A 20,406-nucleotide genomic window follows, 5' to 3' on the forward strand; every position below is an offset into this window, starting at 1 on the left:
TCCTCCTCCGCCTCCTCCTCCTCCAGCGGAGAGTTGTGTGGACAGCACGACATCAGGTTCTCTGGATGGGACTGTTGCTCTCCAGGAATGGAAAATTAACCAATCAGACGCTGCGCTCGTCCAAAGCAACAGGTCCAGAGAAAGAGCAACACGCTCCCTACTGGGAAGCTCCAGAGGACTAATGGACGACTGCTGAAGTCGGGACAGGGTTAAGGTCAACACTGAGGCACACTTCCTGCTTCCCTTTATGAGTCGATACTGCCTTCTGCCATCTCTATGGTAACCAAGAAGAGTGGCCACAGGTTGGGTGAGAGATACAAAACGTGAGCGTGTGAGGAGGAGACCCAGAGACTTATTGCCAGCCCAAATCCGATTTTTAGTCAAATCCAGATTTTTGTGTATTTATTTTTTTTATCTGAACAGCATAAAAAAAAAAAATGTAAAAAAAAAAACATGAAATGCGATTTTTGCATTCCGGATCCAAACCACATTCGCAGGCGGTTTTTGAAATGCGATTCCAATCAGATCTTGTTTTACAGCTCTCCTGGTTCGGATCGGATTTTTTTTTTTTGCGTCACATCAACGCGAACAAACGGCGACAACGTCATTTTCGGAGAGACAGAGTGAGCAGAATCTACGCTGCCGCTAACAGAGCGCTATCAGGAAGTGTCGCTTTTTCGTAACGTCGTTGCCACAGCGACCCACGCAGAAAGGACTGGTGATGTCCGGATGCGTCAAACCAAATCCGATCTATCCAGTCCGTCCCAAAGATCTGATTTGAGGACGAAATAAATCCGATTCGCCCGCGGTCTGAACACGAGAGAGAAAGATCTTTGCAGATCTTCAATGCTGCCACCGAGTCTGTGTGTGGTTGCATGCCAGCCCCAGCATGTCACCCAGGGGAGGGGGGGGGGGGACACGCAAAAAAAACAACCAATCTGCTCCTTCAGTTTTCTCTGTAGTCTCAAAGGAAGAACAAACAGTCATGTAGAGGAGCGTTGGGCCTTTTATGGAGTCTCTTGGAAGTGTTTTTCTTGTCTCTTTAGGTTGGACGTGATGGATGTCGGACCATAGCAGTGTTTGCTCAAGACAATCTGCGGAGGTTCATTTTTCCACTGCTCCACAGTAAAGTCTCTCACACGCACGCACACACACACGCACACAACACATACGGTACGAGCTGTCTGTGCACAGACCAGTGCGATGGCGATACCGGAAAGCTGGATAAAATGATCATTTGTGTTATCGCGTAAGGCGTTGATTATTATTTTTGCCGAATCCAATAATCACGTCGACTTTTAAGGTTTCAGAAAAGTTTGAAAAAGAATATTTTCCCACAACTTCAGGTGAAGTGTTTGAATTAGAAGTTTTGTTTGAGAAAACGGTCAGAACATAAACAACACTGAGCGACACCAAAAAAAAAAATAACTGCTTCACAAATGATAACAAATATGAACCGATTCTCATTTAATCAGCAGTTGATTTTTATGTTTTTCCTGCGAGTTCATGTGCACTCAGGTCTCCGTGTTTTGTTTTTAGGCACACGTGCGACTTTGCTTTTGTTTTTCTCAGCTCGTGTTACACAGCTGGAGCGTCCGTGTGAGAGGTAGCATGCGGCACCTGAGGGACAGACGTCGATAGCTCACGTGTCCGGATCGAGCTCATCCGTCCCTGATGCAGCGGCGTCACGGGTAAACAGACGCTCGATCGCAACCGGTACAAATACTTACTTATGATTAAGCGTGAATCAAAGTACCTGCTTCGGGAATCTTTCTCTTTAAAAAGCGGCGACTCTAATCTGACAAGTTTGGATGGAGCGTTGCAGTTAATCAACGTCGCATGTTTTCAAATGTCTGAAGGGAAATAAGCATGAATTCAAATCTCCAGTTCTAACATGTTAGACAGACTTCGTAACGTCGCCTTACCTTCATCGATCGGGGGGGGGCCTTCTTCTTTGTCTCTCTCGTCTACCTCGGCGTCGGCCCGGAGCACATTGATCTTAAATCGGAAACGGACGTTTGATTTATGTTAAAACCGTCATGTTCAAAACAATACATGCGATGCAATTATTTGCTGACTAACTTCTCCGTTTGCTTTTCATTGAACCCACATTTGAGGATCTTGATGAATTTCTTGCTACTTATTTCTGTATTATAGATATATACATCTTACTGCAATTGAACTTTTAGACCATTTGAGCTTGTTTTTGTTTCTTTTATCGTCATGTTTAAATCGCTGTTTAAAAAAAAATGTAAATGTCTTTTATGGTGTGTTTCTTTCGCTCGATGTTTTAACGCTTTTAACATTTTTATGTAGAGTATTTTGAATTGCATGGTTGTTGAAACATTGAAATAACATCATGCATTGTGCACATGCTAATATCACGACAACTTGACCTGTCCGTTTACTTGCTGCATTATTTGCAAAGGTGTGTTTAACTGTTACTTGCTCAGCTAAATATCTGATCGCACGCTAAAGCCCAAACATAACCTATGCAAATATCTCAACAGCAATGACGCATTACATGATATGCAAAAGACCTACGGGAATATTCTTTAGGTATTTTTTTGCAACAGATATGACCGTATTAAAAGATGTTTTTGTTCCCCAGTGGTTTGAGCCCACCTGTTCGAGGACGCTGTGGTCTCCTAGTCTTTCTCGAAGGGCCGCGACGCCGTCCTGGGGGAAGCAACCGGAAACCTGCCGCACCGTGAAGGTCACAGAATCCGTCCCGGGACAGAACGTCAGCATGCGGGAGCTGTCAGACCAGAGGCGCCGCACGCCGGGAACCGGGCCGAGCGCGGGACCTGGAGGACTGATGGGGAGGAAGAGACACTGTGTGACGCTGACGCTGTTGACGGAAGGGAATTTAATGAGAACAAGATGGAGCCTCCCCATTTAATCGCTCTGTATTTTTTTTTTGGTCTTCATGTGCTCCAGTTGTTACTTCACTGGTATGTGTCGTCTCCACCGAGCTTTATTGGTACAACTTTACGACTGCAGGTGGATCGTGCATCACACAGATTCTTCACATTTAATGCATCAGTAGTTTGTGTCTATTTCCTCCTTTATTAACGATTTACATGCAGCTCATGTTATCTTCAAATGGTAGCTATAATACTTTGTAATGTGAAGAAATTTAGAGTGTGGTCTACAAACAGTATGTTATGAGTAGATTTCAGTAGTATGGAAAAATATTATAATACAATACCGTTATTTACCAATGGAATATTTACATAGGAGAAATGGTTCTTATCAAGTCATAACACAGACATGTTTGAATGAGCATGTGCTCACTGAACTTTCAGCTGTTATATTTTCTATGTGGAGACATAATGGAGAAATCCCTGCACTAATAATAATAATAATAATATTGAAGCCATGACAAACAAGATTTTACTTCATGTATCAACAGCGTGTTGATTCCAGCATCAAATGAGGAATTAAGTGCATCAACTTCCAGAAAGCCTTTAAACTCCCTAAAAGGTTTGAGAATTTTCCTTTAAAATGGCTGCTGGAAGCAATTAAAAGTGTTTGTGCAAGTAACCACAGAAGAACATATTGTGATATGAATGTCGCTTTTGCGGTAATGCTCTCGCATGTAAGCGATTACGGCGCTTCCGATAAAATCACAAGACTTACGCTGCCAGCGCCCTGAACATGGCATGCTGTCCGTCTTTCTGAGCCAGCTGGAGCGGCGTGTCTCCCTCCTGATTGGGTGAGGTCAACGCCCTTTGACCTCTCGGCTGGTGGATCAAGAAGCGGGCGAGGTGGACCAAACCCAAGCGCACCGCGAGGTGGAGGAGGGTTTCTCTGGGCTGATGCTCGTCAGCTGGAGAGAAAGAGACAAAAGGATGAGGGAGGGAATCACGTGCCGGGAGAGACAAACTGAAAACTGCCGGTTTACCTGAACAAAATTTGACATTAATACATTTTAATACCTTTTTAGACGTGTTATTAACGAGCCATTTCAGTTCAGAAATACCTAACTGAGTTTGATGTAGAAGAAAAAGAGTCACCAATATGTATTTTATTTATTTAATTAATTGTCTATTTATACATTTTAGTTGCTTTTACTTCTTAGTATATCCTTTTACTCTTATTTTCCTCTGATGTTTCCTCATTGCTAATGTGTGCGATTTATGGCATTTCCTGAGTTTCTCTGCTCCCGTTTTATTGAGTCTTATCTATAACATATTTTTTTTTAAATAGTAGTTTCCTGTTTTAGTGTAAATGGGGAGGGGGAGGTACAGTTCAGTTTTTTTATTATTATTATTGTAAATCAGTTTGTGTTGCATTGTATTTCTATGAAAAGTTCGCTGAAGATAAAGTCTGATTGATTGACCGATATAGTTTGTCCAAACATCACGAGCAAAATAACTTTTCAAGTGTAAAATAGCTTTCTTAGTTTGTGTCTTCCAACATTGTTGTTTATACAAGAAAGTTACTTTCACTTTATCATCATATGAAAACACCCAAATACCAAGATCAGTATCAGCCTCGAAAATCCGGATTTGGTCCTGCTACTCTTCACTTGTGTAAACTTTCAACCTTCAAGTAGCTCGTGAGGTGATGTTCTCCACATGCTACCTCTAGCTCTGTGCAGGTGAACACATTCATCTGCTGTATGTATGGAATGTGCAGCAGCAGCAGCAGCAGCAGCACACGGTGCACATGGAGGAATGAAGGACTCCCGAGTTATGCACGGTTCGCAGTATATCAACGATATTACAACCTCAAACAACTGGATGTTTCACTTAACCAACACCTGCTGGGAAACGGCTGCTGCCTCCTTCCTTCGTGTTCACTGGAGTATAAAGGAGTGTAAACAGTAAAGTATAAGGAGGCCTATCAACCATCCTTCTCCTCTGTGACTCTGAATGATGCTTCAGCGTACGCTCCGTTGACTGGAAAGCAGCTGCAACGCTTTTCTGCGGATCAATATTCTTCCATTTACGTCGTCGTTGCGTTGGAAAGCAGCGGGACAAAGTCTGTTTTACGAAGGACCGGAGGTACTTTATCCTTGGGTGTTCTGCCTAAGTGCCATCGTTCCCGTCCAGAAATAATGCGCAGAAGAATCCAACGCGTACTTTTCCCCTCTGAATTGTGCCCCGACGTGACCTCGCGCACCCCGCCACCTCCACAATGGCGCCATTAATTGTGACCCACTTTCAGCAAACGGAGGGGAGCAGAATGCCGAACATACTCTTCGTGCAAAGTTCCCCAAACAAGAATGTCATTGTCAAAATTATTGTTATTGCGCATAGGGCCTCGGGCCCTGCAGCTACTTTGCATTTGCACCTTGCCACGTAATTTTTTTTAATTATTTTTTTTGCATGGACATTTGCCTTTTTTTTTTTTTTTTTCCCTAAGCAAACCCACGACGATACATACGCCGCCGTCTAAATGAGAGGACGCACACCGAGACTGTTCGTGGACTTCGGCAGGACATGCGAATTTGTTGGCTCCGGTCTGTCTGCAGTGTCATTTCCTTTTTCTCTGCCCATGCTGAATATACAAACAGTCTGGGATTGTAAGGAGAACGTGAAGCATCTGCACCGACTCCATCAGCTCACTGTACTTTCCCATATTAAGATAGCTCTTAAATTTGTACCTTGTCACACTGTTGAGTGTTTTCTTTTCACCCACTTTCTTAATAATAACAACAACAGGGAGCGTTTACGGCTTTAAAATAATGAAATGTCATAAATAACTAAATCTGAGGCAAGAAGCCAGAAACAACTCAAACACAGCAGTGGAGTGAAGCAGTGTGGTGCAGAGGAGGACTGTGTGGGAGGGGAGTCGGAGGACACAGAGGTCTGCAAAGACAACTCTAATCTGACCGAAGAGGAATAATGGCAGTAATTGCTCCGTCTTTTGGAGCACACGGGCCTCTGCCCGGCTGGCTGGTCCTGTGTGTCATGTGATGAGAGAGAGCTGTGCTGCACAGTCAGATCGAATCGGGTTTGAAATTACTGAACACCACAGCACCATAGCAACGGCATTAACCTGAGGGACTGCTGCTTTTTGTTAAAAGTCAATCAAAATGCCAAATAATCGTATTTATTTTTCTCACTTTTAACTGTCCTGATATTCAAGCTAGTAAGATAGTTTTAGTCTGCTCAGGCTTTTTGCATGTCTGAGATTTCTTGTTGAAAAATAATAGGCATGCTTTTTGTCAGGCGTTTACCGTATCGAGTTTTTACTGTGGGCCACATCCGAACACGGCATTACGCCTCACTCGTGCAGATGCATCTGATATCTAAAGGTATATTTTCACCTCCGAAAGATTTACATCACCGACTGAAACTAGCATCTGATAAAGTAAATCTGCTATTCCAATCAAATTATCATCAAACAGCTGAGCAACATCAGCTTCTATCTATCGATACAAGTAGCTTAGCTTTGAAGCTAAGTAGCATAACGTGCGGAGATGGACTCTGTTGTGATAGTTTGATGATGAAAATGACACGTTACAGACTTTAAATAGCACTGGTGAAGAAATCCATAATTAGTTTGAGTAACATCAATGAAGGTAGCGTAGTATATATTTATTATTAATGAAAAAAAGTATGATTTTACTACTTTTTTTTTCACCTTGGTCTTTTGTCTCAAGTACTTGTGCATCGTTGGTTGACGCAGACACTTTCTACTAAAGAAATAGTCGACATGAAAACAAATATCTAAAAACATGGGAAAATAAAACCAAAAGTATGATTAAAGTCAAGTTAGAAAATCATCTGCTTTTTTTTTTTTTTTTTGTATTTGGGTGAACAAACCTTTTGAGATGCCTCTTTAAAAAGCATCCTCGTAACATTTTTGACATCCTTGGGAACTCGAGGAGTCGCAGAGTTTTGCATCTAAATGCAAAAACTCACATCTGCTGAGCAGAGGGGATTCCCTGACATTTGACCTCTGCGGATGATCCAGGATGTAGGAGAGCATAAACTGGGTCATGAGAGTTGAGACCGGTTGAGGGCTTCCTGGATTTTGAGGCTAAACATGCTCGACTCTTCTGAGAGACTGACTTTAATCCCCACAGACGTCGACCTCCTGAATGAGCTCCGTTGTGCTTTAAAGGTGTCACGAAGCATCAATGACAGGCAGGCAGCGACTGAAGGGTCCACAAACTTACTCTGTTAAAAAAAAAAAAAAAAAAAAAATACCCCAGCTCATGATTTACACACCCATTTCCTGTTTCATTACCTTCTCTCGGCTCGCTGTCGGTGTTTTTCCACTGCTGAGGGTGATCTATGTTAGCCAGAGCCTGTGTGATCTTCTCATCCAGCGGCCTCAGACCGGCTTCATGGCCCGAGCTCTGTCGGAGCCCCGCCTCCTGCTCGCCGCAGTCCGCACGGAGCTCCTCATCAGCCGCCCACGTAGGAAACCTCTTCAGGACTTCTTGGTAGCTCCGCGGGCCGAGCTGGTCCCTGTTTGCACTCAGATACTCTGCGGCTTCCTGGGCAACGTCCCCGCGGTACTCAAGAGATGCTTCACCCTCGCATGGCACGACTTGGTCCTCTTTGTAAAAGTAGGGTGTGACAGAGACAACTTCCACAAGGTCATGGCCTGCGGGAGACAGAAGAAAGGAAAAAAAACATCATTAAAATGTTTGAGAGACAATGACAGGAAAAGACTCTGAGATCTGAGAGATGCTGCTAAGTCGACTGAAGGACCCACCTGGAACTGTGAAGCCGAGCGTCAGCCCGTCTTCGCCTCGTTTGGCTGCGGTCACATGTGCAAGTCTTGACCCTTGCACGATGACGTAAAACTCCGCATCTTCGGGAGCTCTGGCTTGTAAGCTCACGTGGGCCTCCACTTGTCCCTGAGATGAGAAAAATAAAACCTCTTTTACAACACACCCGTAATATGTGATTGATAACAGAATTGAGGCCTTTTTTATTTTTATTTTTTATTTCTCACTCTCGGTGTAACTCCCTGTATTAGGAGGTCGAAGCGGGTAATACACCCATCAGTCCCACCGGATGCTCTAATCCTCTTTTATCACTCCTTGTACTTTGTCACATGACCTCCACCTTTGAACGTCCGCATTATAAATTTGTACTTTTCACGCCTTCGGCGAAGAAAAACGTGACGACGACGCGGTATGATCTAGTGGACTGGACGGGTGCGTCGAAAGCTTTGGCGTGATACCAGGCAGAATTACTTCCACTGTAAGAGCCCTGAAATATAAAACACCCTTTCAGTGGAGGGAAAATGGGTAATTTTCTTGATCACTGCAGACAACTTCAGGTCAATTGCACAAAGTTCACTGCACTCGCTGCGCTGAATAGCAGAAGGAGAAACGGGGCAGCACGCCAAAAAAAAAAAAAAAAGAAAAAAAAAAAGCAGGAAGAAGGACACCAGTTATTCTCGCACAGTGGGAGCGAACTGCACCCTACTGAGGAGCGATTTTGCAATCCACCGTCACAATGAGATCCATTATTTATTTTGCACCATTCACCTCAACTACACTCTGTTTTTGTTTTTTTCTTCTCCATCACCCCAAAAGAGATTTAAGTGCATAAAAGCTCACTGTGTGTGTGTGTGTGTGTGTGTGTGTGTGTGTGTGTGTGTGTGTGTGTACACACAGACACAACCACAGACAACAAAACAACAAGAGTTTCTCCCCATCACTCTCACAGAGTGGCTCTTCTGCAGCATTTAACCAGCGATGCGATGACACCAAATCAGCTAGGAACCAAAAAGAAAATGTGCTGAAAGAGCGACTGTTGGGTCTTCTTCATCGCGGACACTGTCCTCAGTATCAATATAGATCGCTAAACACTGAAAAATCCCATCGCTTAGTTAATCTGCACTGTATTATTTTTCAGCAGTGATTGACCTTTGAAAGAGGGTTAACGCGCAGCCAATCTGGGATCACATATTTTAAGTTCCAAGCTTGTGCAATATCCTTATCTTCTGTTTTCTTTTGCAAAGGCCTCGGATTTTATCTCGTGATTGATGGGGGGGGGGGGGGGTATCCTTTATTTTTTTTGTTATCGTTATACTTTTGGCTCGGGCATCAATCACGTTTTAATGTATTTTTAGTGCTGGCATCAGCTTAATTTAACACTAAAAGTGTCTTCTTTTTTTTTCCCCGTCTCAGGCCGTGACGCTGCTTTTATGGCCTTTCCCTGAGCCACGCTTAGTCTTAAACCATTTTAGGAGGAGAAGCTTAATTCACCTGAATTACAGGTAAAGGATTGCTTATTTAGATGGACCGGTCAATAAAAAAAAAAATAAAAAAACTACAAAAAGTCTCCTTGTATTTACCCTTTTTTTTTTTTTTTTTTTGCCCCTAAACTCTTGGAAGGTTTCCGGACACTTGAGCCCATCGTCCATCGCGGTTCGGAGGGTTGAAATGTAAACGACCTCCCTGTTGGCAAGGCTGTTGGTTTGGACTGATAAAGAGGTATGACTCACGCTGCAGTTTCACAGCTTGTTGTGTGCGCTAAGTGGTCAGCTGCAGTACCACTTAGCGCACAGTTACGTTATCGCTAATTGTTTTTCCACGTAAGAAAGAAAAGATAAGACGTCGGCCTGAGGTTTGCGCAGGTTTCCCCGAGTCCTTACAAGGCTAGATGGGCGCATGGCGTTAATAACGATTCAGGAAAGTAAATGTAGAATTTGATATGTATTTAATGGGGATGGGATATTTTTTTAAACGTGTTCAATATATGATAACTTAATACCGTTTGGCATTGGTGGGATTTCTTCTGCTGTGTATTTGCATTCATTTGGATACAGACCCGTTTCATTTTCTTCCCGAGTATCATTATTAGACGGGTCATATACTGATTAATTATATAAAGATCAAAGAGTTTTATCCATATTTTTTTTAACTGTCTTGCAGGTATTCGTTTAAAAAAAAAACACAGGAGCATAGTGCATGTTAACGCTTCTTTCTTATATATTTTTGACTTTGTTTTCACTTCTCCACAGAGGCCATAGTTTCGACATGTTTTTTTTGTTCCCCCAACCGTCTGCAGCAGCCTCAGATATTATTGCTTTACACAGGCACAATTGGATCAGACAGAATTTGCTGGATCCAAACTGCACCCCTGTGAGCCTTTGGGGAAGAAGAAGGAGGAAGGGAGAGCGGCGATACGACGACAGACTGATGTGATCTGTGGCCTTTACTCTGCAGTGTTATCGTGACACAGCCTGATCCTGTAACAATGAAATATTAAACACCTTGTAGTTTTACCTCAGGCCTCCCATATGGGCCGTTTTGGGGTTAGGCAGAGTGTAATTATGGATTATAAGCATGAGGAGGGTTTTTGTTTTTTTGTTTTTTTACATATGCAGTCCGAACATGATACGAATCTAAAAATGTGGCATAACTGGTGGGTATTCTGTTAAATAATTGTTTGTTTTATAACACGATGTCCAGGGACACACCGTTGACCCGATTTTATAACCTCCACGTATTGTTGTCCGTTCAGTGAGGAAAACAACATCAGATCCGCTGGCCCCTGTCTCCAGGAAACCGGCGGTCGTCGGCTCTCCACCTCTTTGCCGCGATCTCCTGAGTGCGACGCGCAGGTGACGTCAGGGGAGATCAGAGCCACCGCGACAACAAAAACAGCTCCAATAACAGCCAGTTCTCTTTAATGAGGAGACAGCCTGCTGACGTCAAGCTTTTCGCAGGATAGTATTTCAGTGAAGATCCAAATGTCATTTGGTCTCATTAAGCAACACAACGAAGTTTTCCATAATCCTCATATGAAATTCCCAAAAAAGAAAAAAAGAATTCAGCTCCAGTCACTATAGATCATCGTAACTTAATGGTTTTGCTTTGATCAAAAAAAAAAAAAAAAATACAACAGAGGACCGATAAAAGCTGCATGCTTGGACCGGCCTGCTAACTTCCACATGCTCTAATAATTCCACAAACACATCAAGCAAAGCATTTGTCAAACTCGAAAGAGAGTTTCAAAGCGTAAACATTTTCAGATATGTCACAGTGATTATGCTGTTCAGCTCTGAACTAAAACAAACTGAGATTTAACTGGAGTTTTTCGAGGCTGACAGCGAGCTCTGTGCTGCAGTCCTTTTCTCAGACTCAGCTGAGACGCATACCTCCGATTCAATCTGCTGTGCAAATGGGATACTAATAACTCGTCCACATGTCAGATATGGCTGAGTAAAACTGCTGCGGTGCCACAAGTACCGTGTGCTGCCTAAATGTTACATAATAATATCAACAAGTACGTGTTCTGACCTTTTTTTCTTTTTAAATCGAGACTCGTGTTGTTATTTGAAGTCTGCGACGTTTGAGAAATATGCGCTGATGAGAGGACACGTCTATTTGCCCGAGCAAAAGATGTTTTTCCTCTTTTATGGCTGACGCTACACTGATAAACACAATCACCACTGCAGCACTTAGAGGGAATAAAAAGTCATAACCACAGCACAAGAGATATCCGCCCGCTGAAAGAGAACGGAGACAGCCAACACTATCAAACCCTATTAGCAACTCAACAAACAGCGCAGCAAAGGACACAACCTCATCTATCTGGAGCTGTGCTGCTTTGCTTCTGTAGGAGACTGTACTTGGATACAACCTTTTCACTCTGAATGCCAACATCAGCCTGCTAACAAAGTGGCCACCCACCGAGAAGTCTGGCATTTTTGTTCTGTTTTTTTTTTTTTTTTATTAGCCAAAAGATGACCATATTTGGACGAACATGGGAGGAGCAATGGGTGGATCTCACCGGGAACCCAAGGACACTAGTCCCGCCCACTTATACGGAAAACCTGGCTGCACTGTAGGTATGTTCATTAAACCAGACAAGCCTGAAAACATTCCTCTCTTTGACGCCTAACATTTAATTAATGATGGAATTATGTTTAGAACGGCGACCAAACCACAGATCAGAAAGAGTACACTTAGCAAATGACACCATCATTTATTGTATTATTTGTAAATATAATTAACTGACTTTGTATTTTGTGAGAGAAGTTGATGCTTTTTAAATAGAAGTTAATAGAGCCAAAGGTTTGTTTTGTGAGCCAGGCCCTAGCGGCCCACAGCGGTATTGCACTTTAAGGCACTTCTACGTTGGCTTCACTTTTCCGACCCAGAGGCTACATCCACTTTTATATACAGTCTATGGTGTTAACATGCTCATGATGGCCTTCCTAATTCTGATGTGGAGCAAGTATAAATGTTTATTGTGCTCACCATTTGGGTTTACAATATTGAATGAGCTAAAACTTTTGTCTGAAAGTTTAATAGCTCACCAAATGTTAGATTACAATTCATCCTTTGAGAAACCCAAATGTTTGAACCAAATTTTGAGTAATCTATTCAATAGTTGCAACAGCAGAATTTTTCAATCTAAAAAAAAACAAAACAAATTTCAACCTACTGGCACTAGAGGGAAATTTTGATTCATCCTCTGGGAACCATGAAATTCTATAGGGACATTTCATGGCATCCCACTTGATAGTTTGAGGCATTTGTTTTTCTCACTCACACACACCTGGACGAACAACATCCCTCCGACACGAAGTCTGGCACTACTGCTTAAAACAACCTCCTTAAACACAGGACCGCCAACACTTTCAATGCAGCCATTTATCCATTGATCTTGCCAAACAGTATCTGCTGTGGGCCTGACGCGCCATGTTGCATGCGCGGAGGGTGCACCATAAAAGTTTACCAGCCGTGTTACAATAGCAGCCTTTATAATCACAGCAGTGTGCCACAGCTTGTCCGCACAAAGCCCGGCATTGAAATCTGGATCTCATTCAGCAGCGAGAGTTGCTGCTGTTGAGCTGTGACCTTAGAGGGTGGAGTCGCCGCTTCCTCTCAATGGAGAGGTGTATGTGTGAGTGGTAGAGCTCGTAATGATTCACATGTCTGGGTTTTCAGAGCGGTCCTCCATCCATCGGCCTCTATACGAGCGAGTCGAGGAAAAGAAAAGAAAAGCGGGGGGGGGGTTGGGAGCGAGCCCCCCCCCCCTTCCTCTCATCCTCCCCTCCCCCCCCCACCTCTGAAACTGGTGACACAGCAAAAACAAGCAGACACTCTGCTTACTAGAAATCTGGCAACGCTTCGGTGCCTGGCCCACCCAGGCTTTGACACACACATGGGAGAATAGGGGCAAGAGAGAGCCAGAAAGATGGAGAGAGAGAGAGAGAGAGAGAGAGAGAGAGAGATGACGGACAAGGAAAAGGAAGACAGATGGAAGAAATGAAAGCAGTTGAGAGAACCAAACGTTCTAAAATGTCAAAAACATAAATCCAAACACACCCTGCATTTCATAAAGAAAAATGTGTATTTTTTTAACTAAATGGGGCGTGTATAATCCTGAAAAATAAAAAGGCCAACAACCAAACGGGTTCTCCTGTTTTAGCTCCCATGTTCACTGCAGTGTGGAGGCCATGCTTTCAGAGGCCCTTGTCATTTTGGTGAGCAGGCTGTGTAAAGGCCTGGCTTCCCCCGGGGACTGAAATGCTCCTGGCTTGGGTTTCACCTGCGACACAAGGCTCACCAGTCAACCAGTGCACAGAGGGAGAGTCAGGACTGAGAGAGAGAGAGAGAGAGAGAGAGCGAGAGGAAGGCTAGAGCACTCTATTTCCTCTAAGAAAACTAAAAAAAAAACACAAAAAACCACAACATCCAAACAGATCAGCAGCTGTACCAGACCACCTACACATCAGGCACTTGAGAGAGTAGAGCAAAAAAAAAAAAAAAAAAGAAGACGTATGCTGTCACTTACATATAAAGGCACCTCTCTTCTGTTCACCTCCATGTTCTCTCCATCCATCAGATACCTGGACAGGAAGTAGGCATGTTACGACAATGTGCAGGTCAACAACAACACCAGTGGGTGGCTCACACACGTGTTCTAATCTATAACCGTGCTGTAATTAGTAAACACAAACACAATCATTGATTTAATGTTTTTTTTTGTTTTTTTTGCTTTATTAGGCCTTGGACAGCTTGGTGTAAACTAGGCGTCTCTAACCTTTTTTTTTTTTTTCCCCCTCTGAATGTTACTCATGTTTAATAAAAATTTACTCACGTAGCTGAGCTCCACCCAAACCAGCTAATCTACTTGCATGTGAACAAAAACAAACTGTGCCTCAACACACACATTTTGTATCATGACAGATTTGGCAGCATGTGCACTTTTTTTTTTTTTCCTTTTCTGTATGCATTTTCAAATCGATGAAGCTCACACTACTCGCATCTGTCATAGAAAGTCAAGCAGTTCTTATCATTGTCTTTTAACTTTCCCTGAACTGATGCGATGTGTAATCTGTAAATGACGCTCTGCTCACAGCCTTTCGGTCACTGGGATTAACCGCCTGTGCGGATGAAGCCGCAAGTAGGTACATGCAGTCCAGCTCTCGAGGCAGCACGCCGCAGCGGTGGGAAGAGTAACTGTATCATCAGTGCACACTTGATCCGCCGTGGACTTCGCCCTCAGCTGTGAATAGTGCATGACTTCAAAGCTGCACGGCAGCGTCAACTCTGCAGGACTCACTTTGTCTAGACGGCATCAGCCGGCATCACTCCAACAAGCCATTACGGCTTCACGCTGCGGCCCAGCGGGTTGCTTTTTGTTTACGTGTTTGTTTTGCGCGTATACTGGACACAGTTACTGCAAAAGAATGTTCTTTCATCTTCGAGGTTCCAGTTAGGAACTAATAACAAGCAATAAATAATTTCCTATATTAATTGATAAATCATTTAGTGCCCATCACATTTTCTCATAGCTCAGGATGATGTCCTGAAATGTTTCGTTTTTTGACCAACAGTCCAAAATCCCCCAAAAGTTTTTATCTTCTCACAATTATGAGCATAAAATCCACACAAAGGAGAAGCAGGTATAACAGAATGTTTAATAATAGAGGTAATTAAGTTATATAAAAAGCGTTGAATTCATTTTCTGTCGAGTTACGAGTCGATTATTGGACTAATCGCTTTAGCGCTAACCCTGATAAAGTCAATCTAATCGATTATTCCGCAACTAGGGAAAAACCTTCAGTGGTTTGTGCCGACCACACAAACAAACAACAATAGAACCAGCTATCACGCGTTAGTGCGTAGTACACACGTCAGTCTAATACAGCAAATTGTGTCCGAAAAAGCACATAGCAACGTCACAGAGTACCTTCTGGTGGCCTGGCGGGTGTATTACACACTGGGGCGAAAAATAAGTTATATGTAAATGAATAGTCAAGGAAATGTAAAATCATCCTTCTAATAGCAGAGTGCACTTTGCTCGGAATCGGTGTCAAACGCAAAGATTACTTTATGTTATTATGTGAAAATAAACCTGTGAAAGTACACCAAAAAAAAAAACTCAACAACCAGACCATCAAATGTCCTAACAGCAGGTCCAGTTACATTATACAGTAACACAGTGACAGATGTCCGGAGGGTTTATCTCACGGTAATATCACTTATCACACTCGCACACTGTAACATTGTGTCCAAAGGACACGTTATCAAAAGAAGAGCGTAGCACCACAGGCCTGGGCGTCTATCTGCTTTTAATCCCGCTTGTATCAATGGGGTTACACTATTGTGGTGTGAAACTGGAGCAGGTTTACGTGCCATGCTGGAAAGTAAACATTGTCCCAGGTCGGCAGGTCGCGCCCCACTAGGTCAACAAATGTGAATATTGTGCTTGTCTCTCCTTTATGAAAAGGTTGAAACACATAATCCGAGCACACACACGTAGAAACAATCGAGATCCGTCTGGACTTGAACTTCTTGAGATCAAAAACAACTTGTGATTAGTCAGTTACAATAGAGATATAATACAGATACTGCCATCAGGAAACCAAACAGAGACGAGAGCACCTGTGATGATGAACGTTAAATCGGAGGTTTTTAATAGCCTAGTTTTTATAGTCCCGCAAAGAATTTGTGTCACTCATTGTCCTCAGCCTGACTTCAGATGCTGACATGTTCGGTGTGAAGGAACAACCTGACCTGGCTCGTGGCCACGCGATCCAGAACAGAGCGTGAGAAAAGAGATTACGCATAACAAGAGAACGCACGCTGTCAAAAAGCATTTGGGAAACACTTTGACATCTACACACAGTAGGCACATGTTCACAGACGTGAGCAGGCACATCCTGCTGTCCGTAGATTTTTGTCAGGTGATGCATGAGATTGAATAATCTAATTCCTCTCACATGACAAACTGCAATCATAGACTGGATGAGAAGATGCATTACTGTACATTTTACACACATTTCAAGGAGAAAATGCTCAATGCACCCAGGAAACCTAAAAAAAAAAAAAAAAAAAGATCCCACTAAGCATTGCATCCTTTCAGCTGTGCCACTGTAACTACATGTGATGCAACGGTATGAATATTTCCTTTCAGACAACCTATAATAGCAATTACAGAGTTTCCTTGGAAAAAAAAAAAAAAGGCTTTAATCAAAAGGTAAACAATAGATTACAGCTACATTTTTCATACCCTGTCATTAGGATTTAAAGGAATAACCTCGCTGGAAGCACTGGTCACACAAAGAGGCAAGTAATACTCACGCTATCAGCCCTCAAACGTATCCTTCAGGAACGATAAATGACCTCTAATGCTCTCACGGGGAAGTGAAACCACCGCATGCAACAATCAAATACAGTCCCTAAATGCATCGGAGCTGAAAATACATTAAAAAAAAAATTTAAAAAAAAAAGATGTTTGCAAGATCACAACTGCGACACGGAGACTGAAACAACAACAACATGTTATGAGTTCGGGGCTGAAGACCAAAAATTCTTGCCACGTTTTTTTTTTTTTTTTTTACGTTTTACCTGTGAACGCACCAGCAATTTTGATCCATCTGTAAATCAATTAAATCAAGTCTAAGCGCGCGTGACGGCGACAATATAACGGACTGCAAAGCGTAGCCCTCTTAAAAGATATCATTAAAAGCGGTTTATTAGCGGAACTTTTCCCCCCACTGAGGATGAACCAGCTTGCCATTACCTGCTGTCGTCTCTCGGCGATCAGCGCTCGGTCCCGCGACTTTTTTTTTTTTTTTTTTTTTTTCCGTTCAAATGTTTCTCGCTTGCTCAGCAGCGGCACTTACGGCACTTGTCTCGCCCCTTATTCCGCAGGAGTTCGTTTTCAGCTTCCCCCGCTCCCCTGTGCTCCGCGAGAGAGAGTCGGCTGGGAGTTTATTTGCAGGTGTCGCCTGGAGTTTGTTTCTCCTCTGCGGTCTGCCCTTCTGGTCCAGCCCCCTCACACACCGGGGCTGCTGAAAAGCCTGTCAGGGAGGCAGGACCGGTCTCGTGACGCGGACACATGCCCAAATTATTCATTATGTCCACGGGATTGTGAGCTTACGTTTACATTTAATGCGTTAAACATACCATTCCCCCACCCCCCCCCCCACCGTTGGTTTATATTTACTGCGTAACAGCTGCGTACCTAATTACAGGTTCGGCTGTAACACGGGTCCGTTGTAATTTAAATTTCCTCCAAATCGGAGACAAAACTGGAGTGACGTCACTGACCCGCGCTCTGTGGCGTTGGCTTTGTTTGTATACAAACAAATAGCACTGGGGTGGAAAGCACATTTGCTCAAGTACTCAAGTAGACATTTCAGGTACTACGGCTGCACTGGTGAGAAATATTGTAGTTCTTTTTCCACAATCTGTAGGCTACTTCGCACATTTACATATGCGTAACATTTTGCGGTTTAAAATTTTACAGGCAGAACGTTTGATCAAAAATTAAAATGTTCTGCATTATTACAGAGTACTGAAGGTATTTGAATTTAGTTGCAGCTTTTTACTTTTTTTTTTTTTTTAAAGTCTTATTATTTCATATCCGAATGTTGGACACGGTGTGCCTTCTTGTTGAGGTTGGTGGACTGTGTAAACAACAGGAGCAACAGTAGAAGTTGAATATTATTGTCAATAAAGCTAAACAATTACAACAACCCAACAATACAGCAGATGTAATAATATTCAGCTCAGCTACTTTAGTTACTTTAGTTTGTTTTTTTTTCTTGATTATGTTCACAACCAGTTTATTTAATCAAGGGGAAAACGTGTCAAGGCCAAAATTTAGTTCATGGCGGGACCTTGTATAAAACACTAGCTTTTACAAGATACAGGAAGTCGCATCATTTAAACACAGGACAACTCCTTCATGCAATAAAATGAGAAGTGGGCACAGCGAGGAGTGTTAAAAGGAGCACCAAAAAGGAGAACACTTTAACGAGGCTCAGGACAGGACATGCAAAACAAAAAAATACTGCACTGTTCAACAGAAGAATCAGTGGCGCATGTAATGTTTCAATGACAAAATGAAAATGAGAAACATTAAAGAGGGAAATCCGTATGCTTGGACAGGAAGAACCGAGTCTAAAAAAATATTTACCACCAGGTTGGGGAGTCTATTCCAGTATCTGAAAGAAATTGGCCTGGTCAAAAGAATTTAGTGCTCAGTGAAATATACAGTGGGTACGGAAAGTATTCAGACCCCTTTACATTTTTCACTCTTTGTTTCATTGCGGCCATTTGCTAAAATCAAAAAAGTTCATTTTATTTCTCATTAATGTACACTCAGCACCCCATCTTGACAGAAAAAAACAGAAATGTAGAAATTTGTGCAAATTTATTAAAAAAGACAAACTGAAATATCACATGGTCATAAGTATACAGACCCTTTGCTGTGACACTCATATTTAACTCACATGCTGTCCATTTCTTCTGATCCTCCTTGAGATGGTTCTACTCCTTCATTGGAGTCCAGCTGTGTTTAATTAAACTGATTGGACTTGATTAGGAAAGGCACACACCTGTCTATATAAGACCGTACAGCTCACAGTGCATGTCAGAGCAAATGAGAATCATGAGGTCGAAGGAACTGTCCAAGGAGCTCAGAGACAGAATTGTGGCAAGGCACAGATCTGGCCAAGGTTACAAAATAATTTCTGCAGCACTCAAGAGCACAGTGGCCTCCATAACCCTTAAATGGAAGAAGTTTGGGACGACCAGAACTCTTCCTAGACCTGGCCGTCCAGCCAAACTGAGCAATCGTGGGAGAAGAGCCTTGTTGAGAGAGGTAAAGAAGAACCCAAAGATCACTGTGGCTGAGCTCCAGAGATGCAGTAGGGAGATGGGAGAAAGTTCCACAAAGTCAACTATCACTGCAGCCCTCCGCCAGTCGGGGCTTTATGGCAGAGTGGCCCGACGGAAGCCTCTCCTCAGTGCAAGACATATGAAAGCCCGCATAGAGTTTGCCAAAAAAACACATGAAGGACTCCCAGACTATGAGAAATAAGATTCTCTGGTCTGATGAGACCAAGATTGAACTTTTTGGCGTTAATTCTAAGCGGTATGTGTGGAGAAAACCAGGCACTGCTCATCACCTGCCCAATACAATCCCAACAGTGAAACATGGTGGTGGCAGCATCATGCTATGGGGGTGTTTTTCAGCTGCAGGGACAGGACGACTGGTTGCAATTGAAGGAAAGATGAATGCGCCCAAGTACAGAGATATCCTGGAAGAAAACCTCTTCCAGAGTGCTCTGGACCTCAGATTGGGCCGAAGGTTCACCTTCCAACAAGACAATGACCCTAAGCACACAGCTAAAATAACAAAGGAGTGGCTTCGGAACAACTCTGTGACCATTCTTGACTGGCCCAGCCAGAGCCCTGACCTAAACCCAATTGAGCATCTCTGGAGAGACCTGAAAATGGCTGTCCACCAACGTTCACCATCCAACCTGACGGAACTGGAGAGGATCTGCAAGGAAGAATGGCAGAGGATCCCCAAATCCAGGTGTGAAAAGCTTGTTGCATCATTCCCAAGAAGACTCATGGCTGTACTAGCTCAAAAGGGTCTGAATACTTATGACCATGTGATATTTCAGTTTTTCTTTTTTAATAAATTTGCACAAATTTCTACATTTCTGTTCTTTTCTGTCAAGATGGGGTGCTGAGTGTACATTAATGAGAAATAAAATGAACTTTTTTGATTTTAGCAAATGGCTGCAATGAAACAAAGAGTGAAAAATTTAAAGGGGTCTGAATGCTTTCTGTACCCACTGTATCACTATTATCAAGTATTTCTGGGTAATTCTGATCCACACTCCATAGTAGGTGTGGTAATGCACCCTGAAGAAGCTGATTGCCACCTGCAATAAAGTTGTGCACAAAAGATGAAGAAGACCGACTCAATGTTACTATATACATTGTAAAAAAGGAAAAAGGTCAGGGGCAGACAAATGTGAGATTTTTAACCCTTGTGTTGTCCTTGGATCAAAATGACCCGCAGCTGTGTTCAAACAAGTTCTATTTTATTTTCATATTTTTGGGGATCATTGGTGACAAGGAGGCTGTGAGGGTTTCTAAAGAATGATGAACAATGATCCCAAAAAAATATAAAAAATATAGAAATAAAATAGAAC

General features: G+C 42.8%; 1 protein-coding gene across 1 annotated transcript in view; it reads right to left on the reverse strand.

The window, feature by feature from the left end:
* arhgef28a (Rho guanine nucleotide exchange factor (GEF) 28a) overlaps positions 1-17,013 on the reverse strand; it is a 44,524-nt gene extending 27,511 nt beyond the window's left edge. Inside the window, exons 1-7 of the mRNA XM_069700798.1 lie at positions 16,971-17,013; positions 13,734-13,788; positions 7,681-7,825; positions 7,207-7,569; positions 3,643-3,832; positions 2,626-2,815; positions 1,926-1,998 (exon numbers count right to left, since the gene is read on the reverse strand). Coding sequence (XP_069556899.1) covers positions 1,926-1,998; positions 2,626-2,815; positions 3,643-3,832; positions 7,207-7,569; positions 7,681-7,825; positions 13,734-13,781 — 1,009 coding nt within the window. The 5' untranslated portion in view covers positions 13,782-13,788; positions 16,971-17,013. The remainder of the gene's footprint in view (positions 1-1,925; positions 1,999-2,625; positions 2,816-3,642; positions 3,833-7,206; positions 7,570-7,680; positions 7,826-13,733; positions 13,789-16,970) is intronic.
* Between the last annotated feature and the right edge of the window lie 3,393 nt (positions 17,014-20,406).

This window comes from Brachyistius frenatus, unplaced genomic scaffold (assembly GCF_029030835.1).
Source record: "Brachyistius frenatus isolate BFR_SWC_R1_liver_20210118 unplaced genomic scaffold, ASM2903083v1 Contig_35, whole genome shotgun sequence".
NCBI lineage: Eukaryota > Metazoa > Chordata > Actinopteri > Embiotocidae > Brachyistius > Brachyistius frenatus.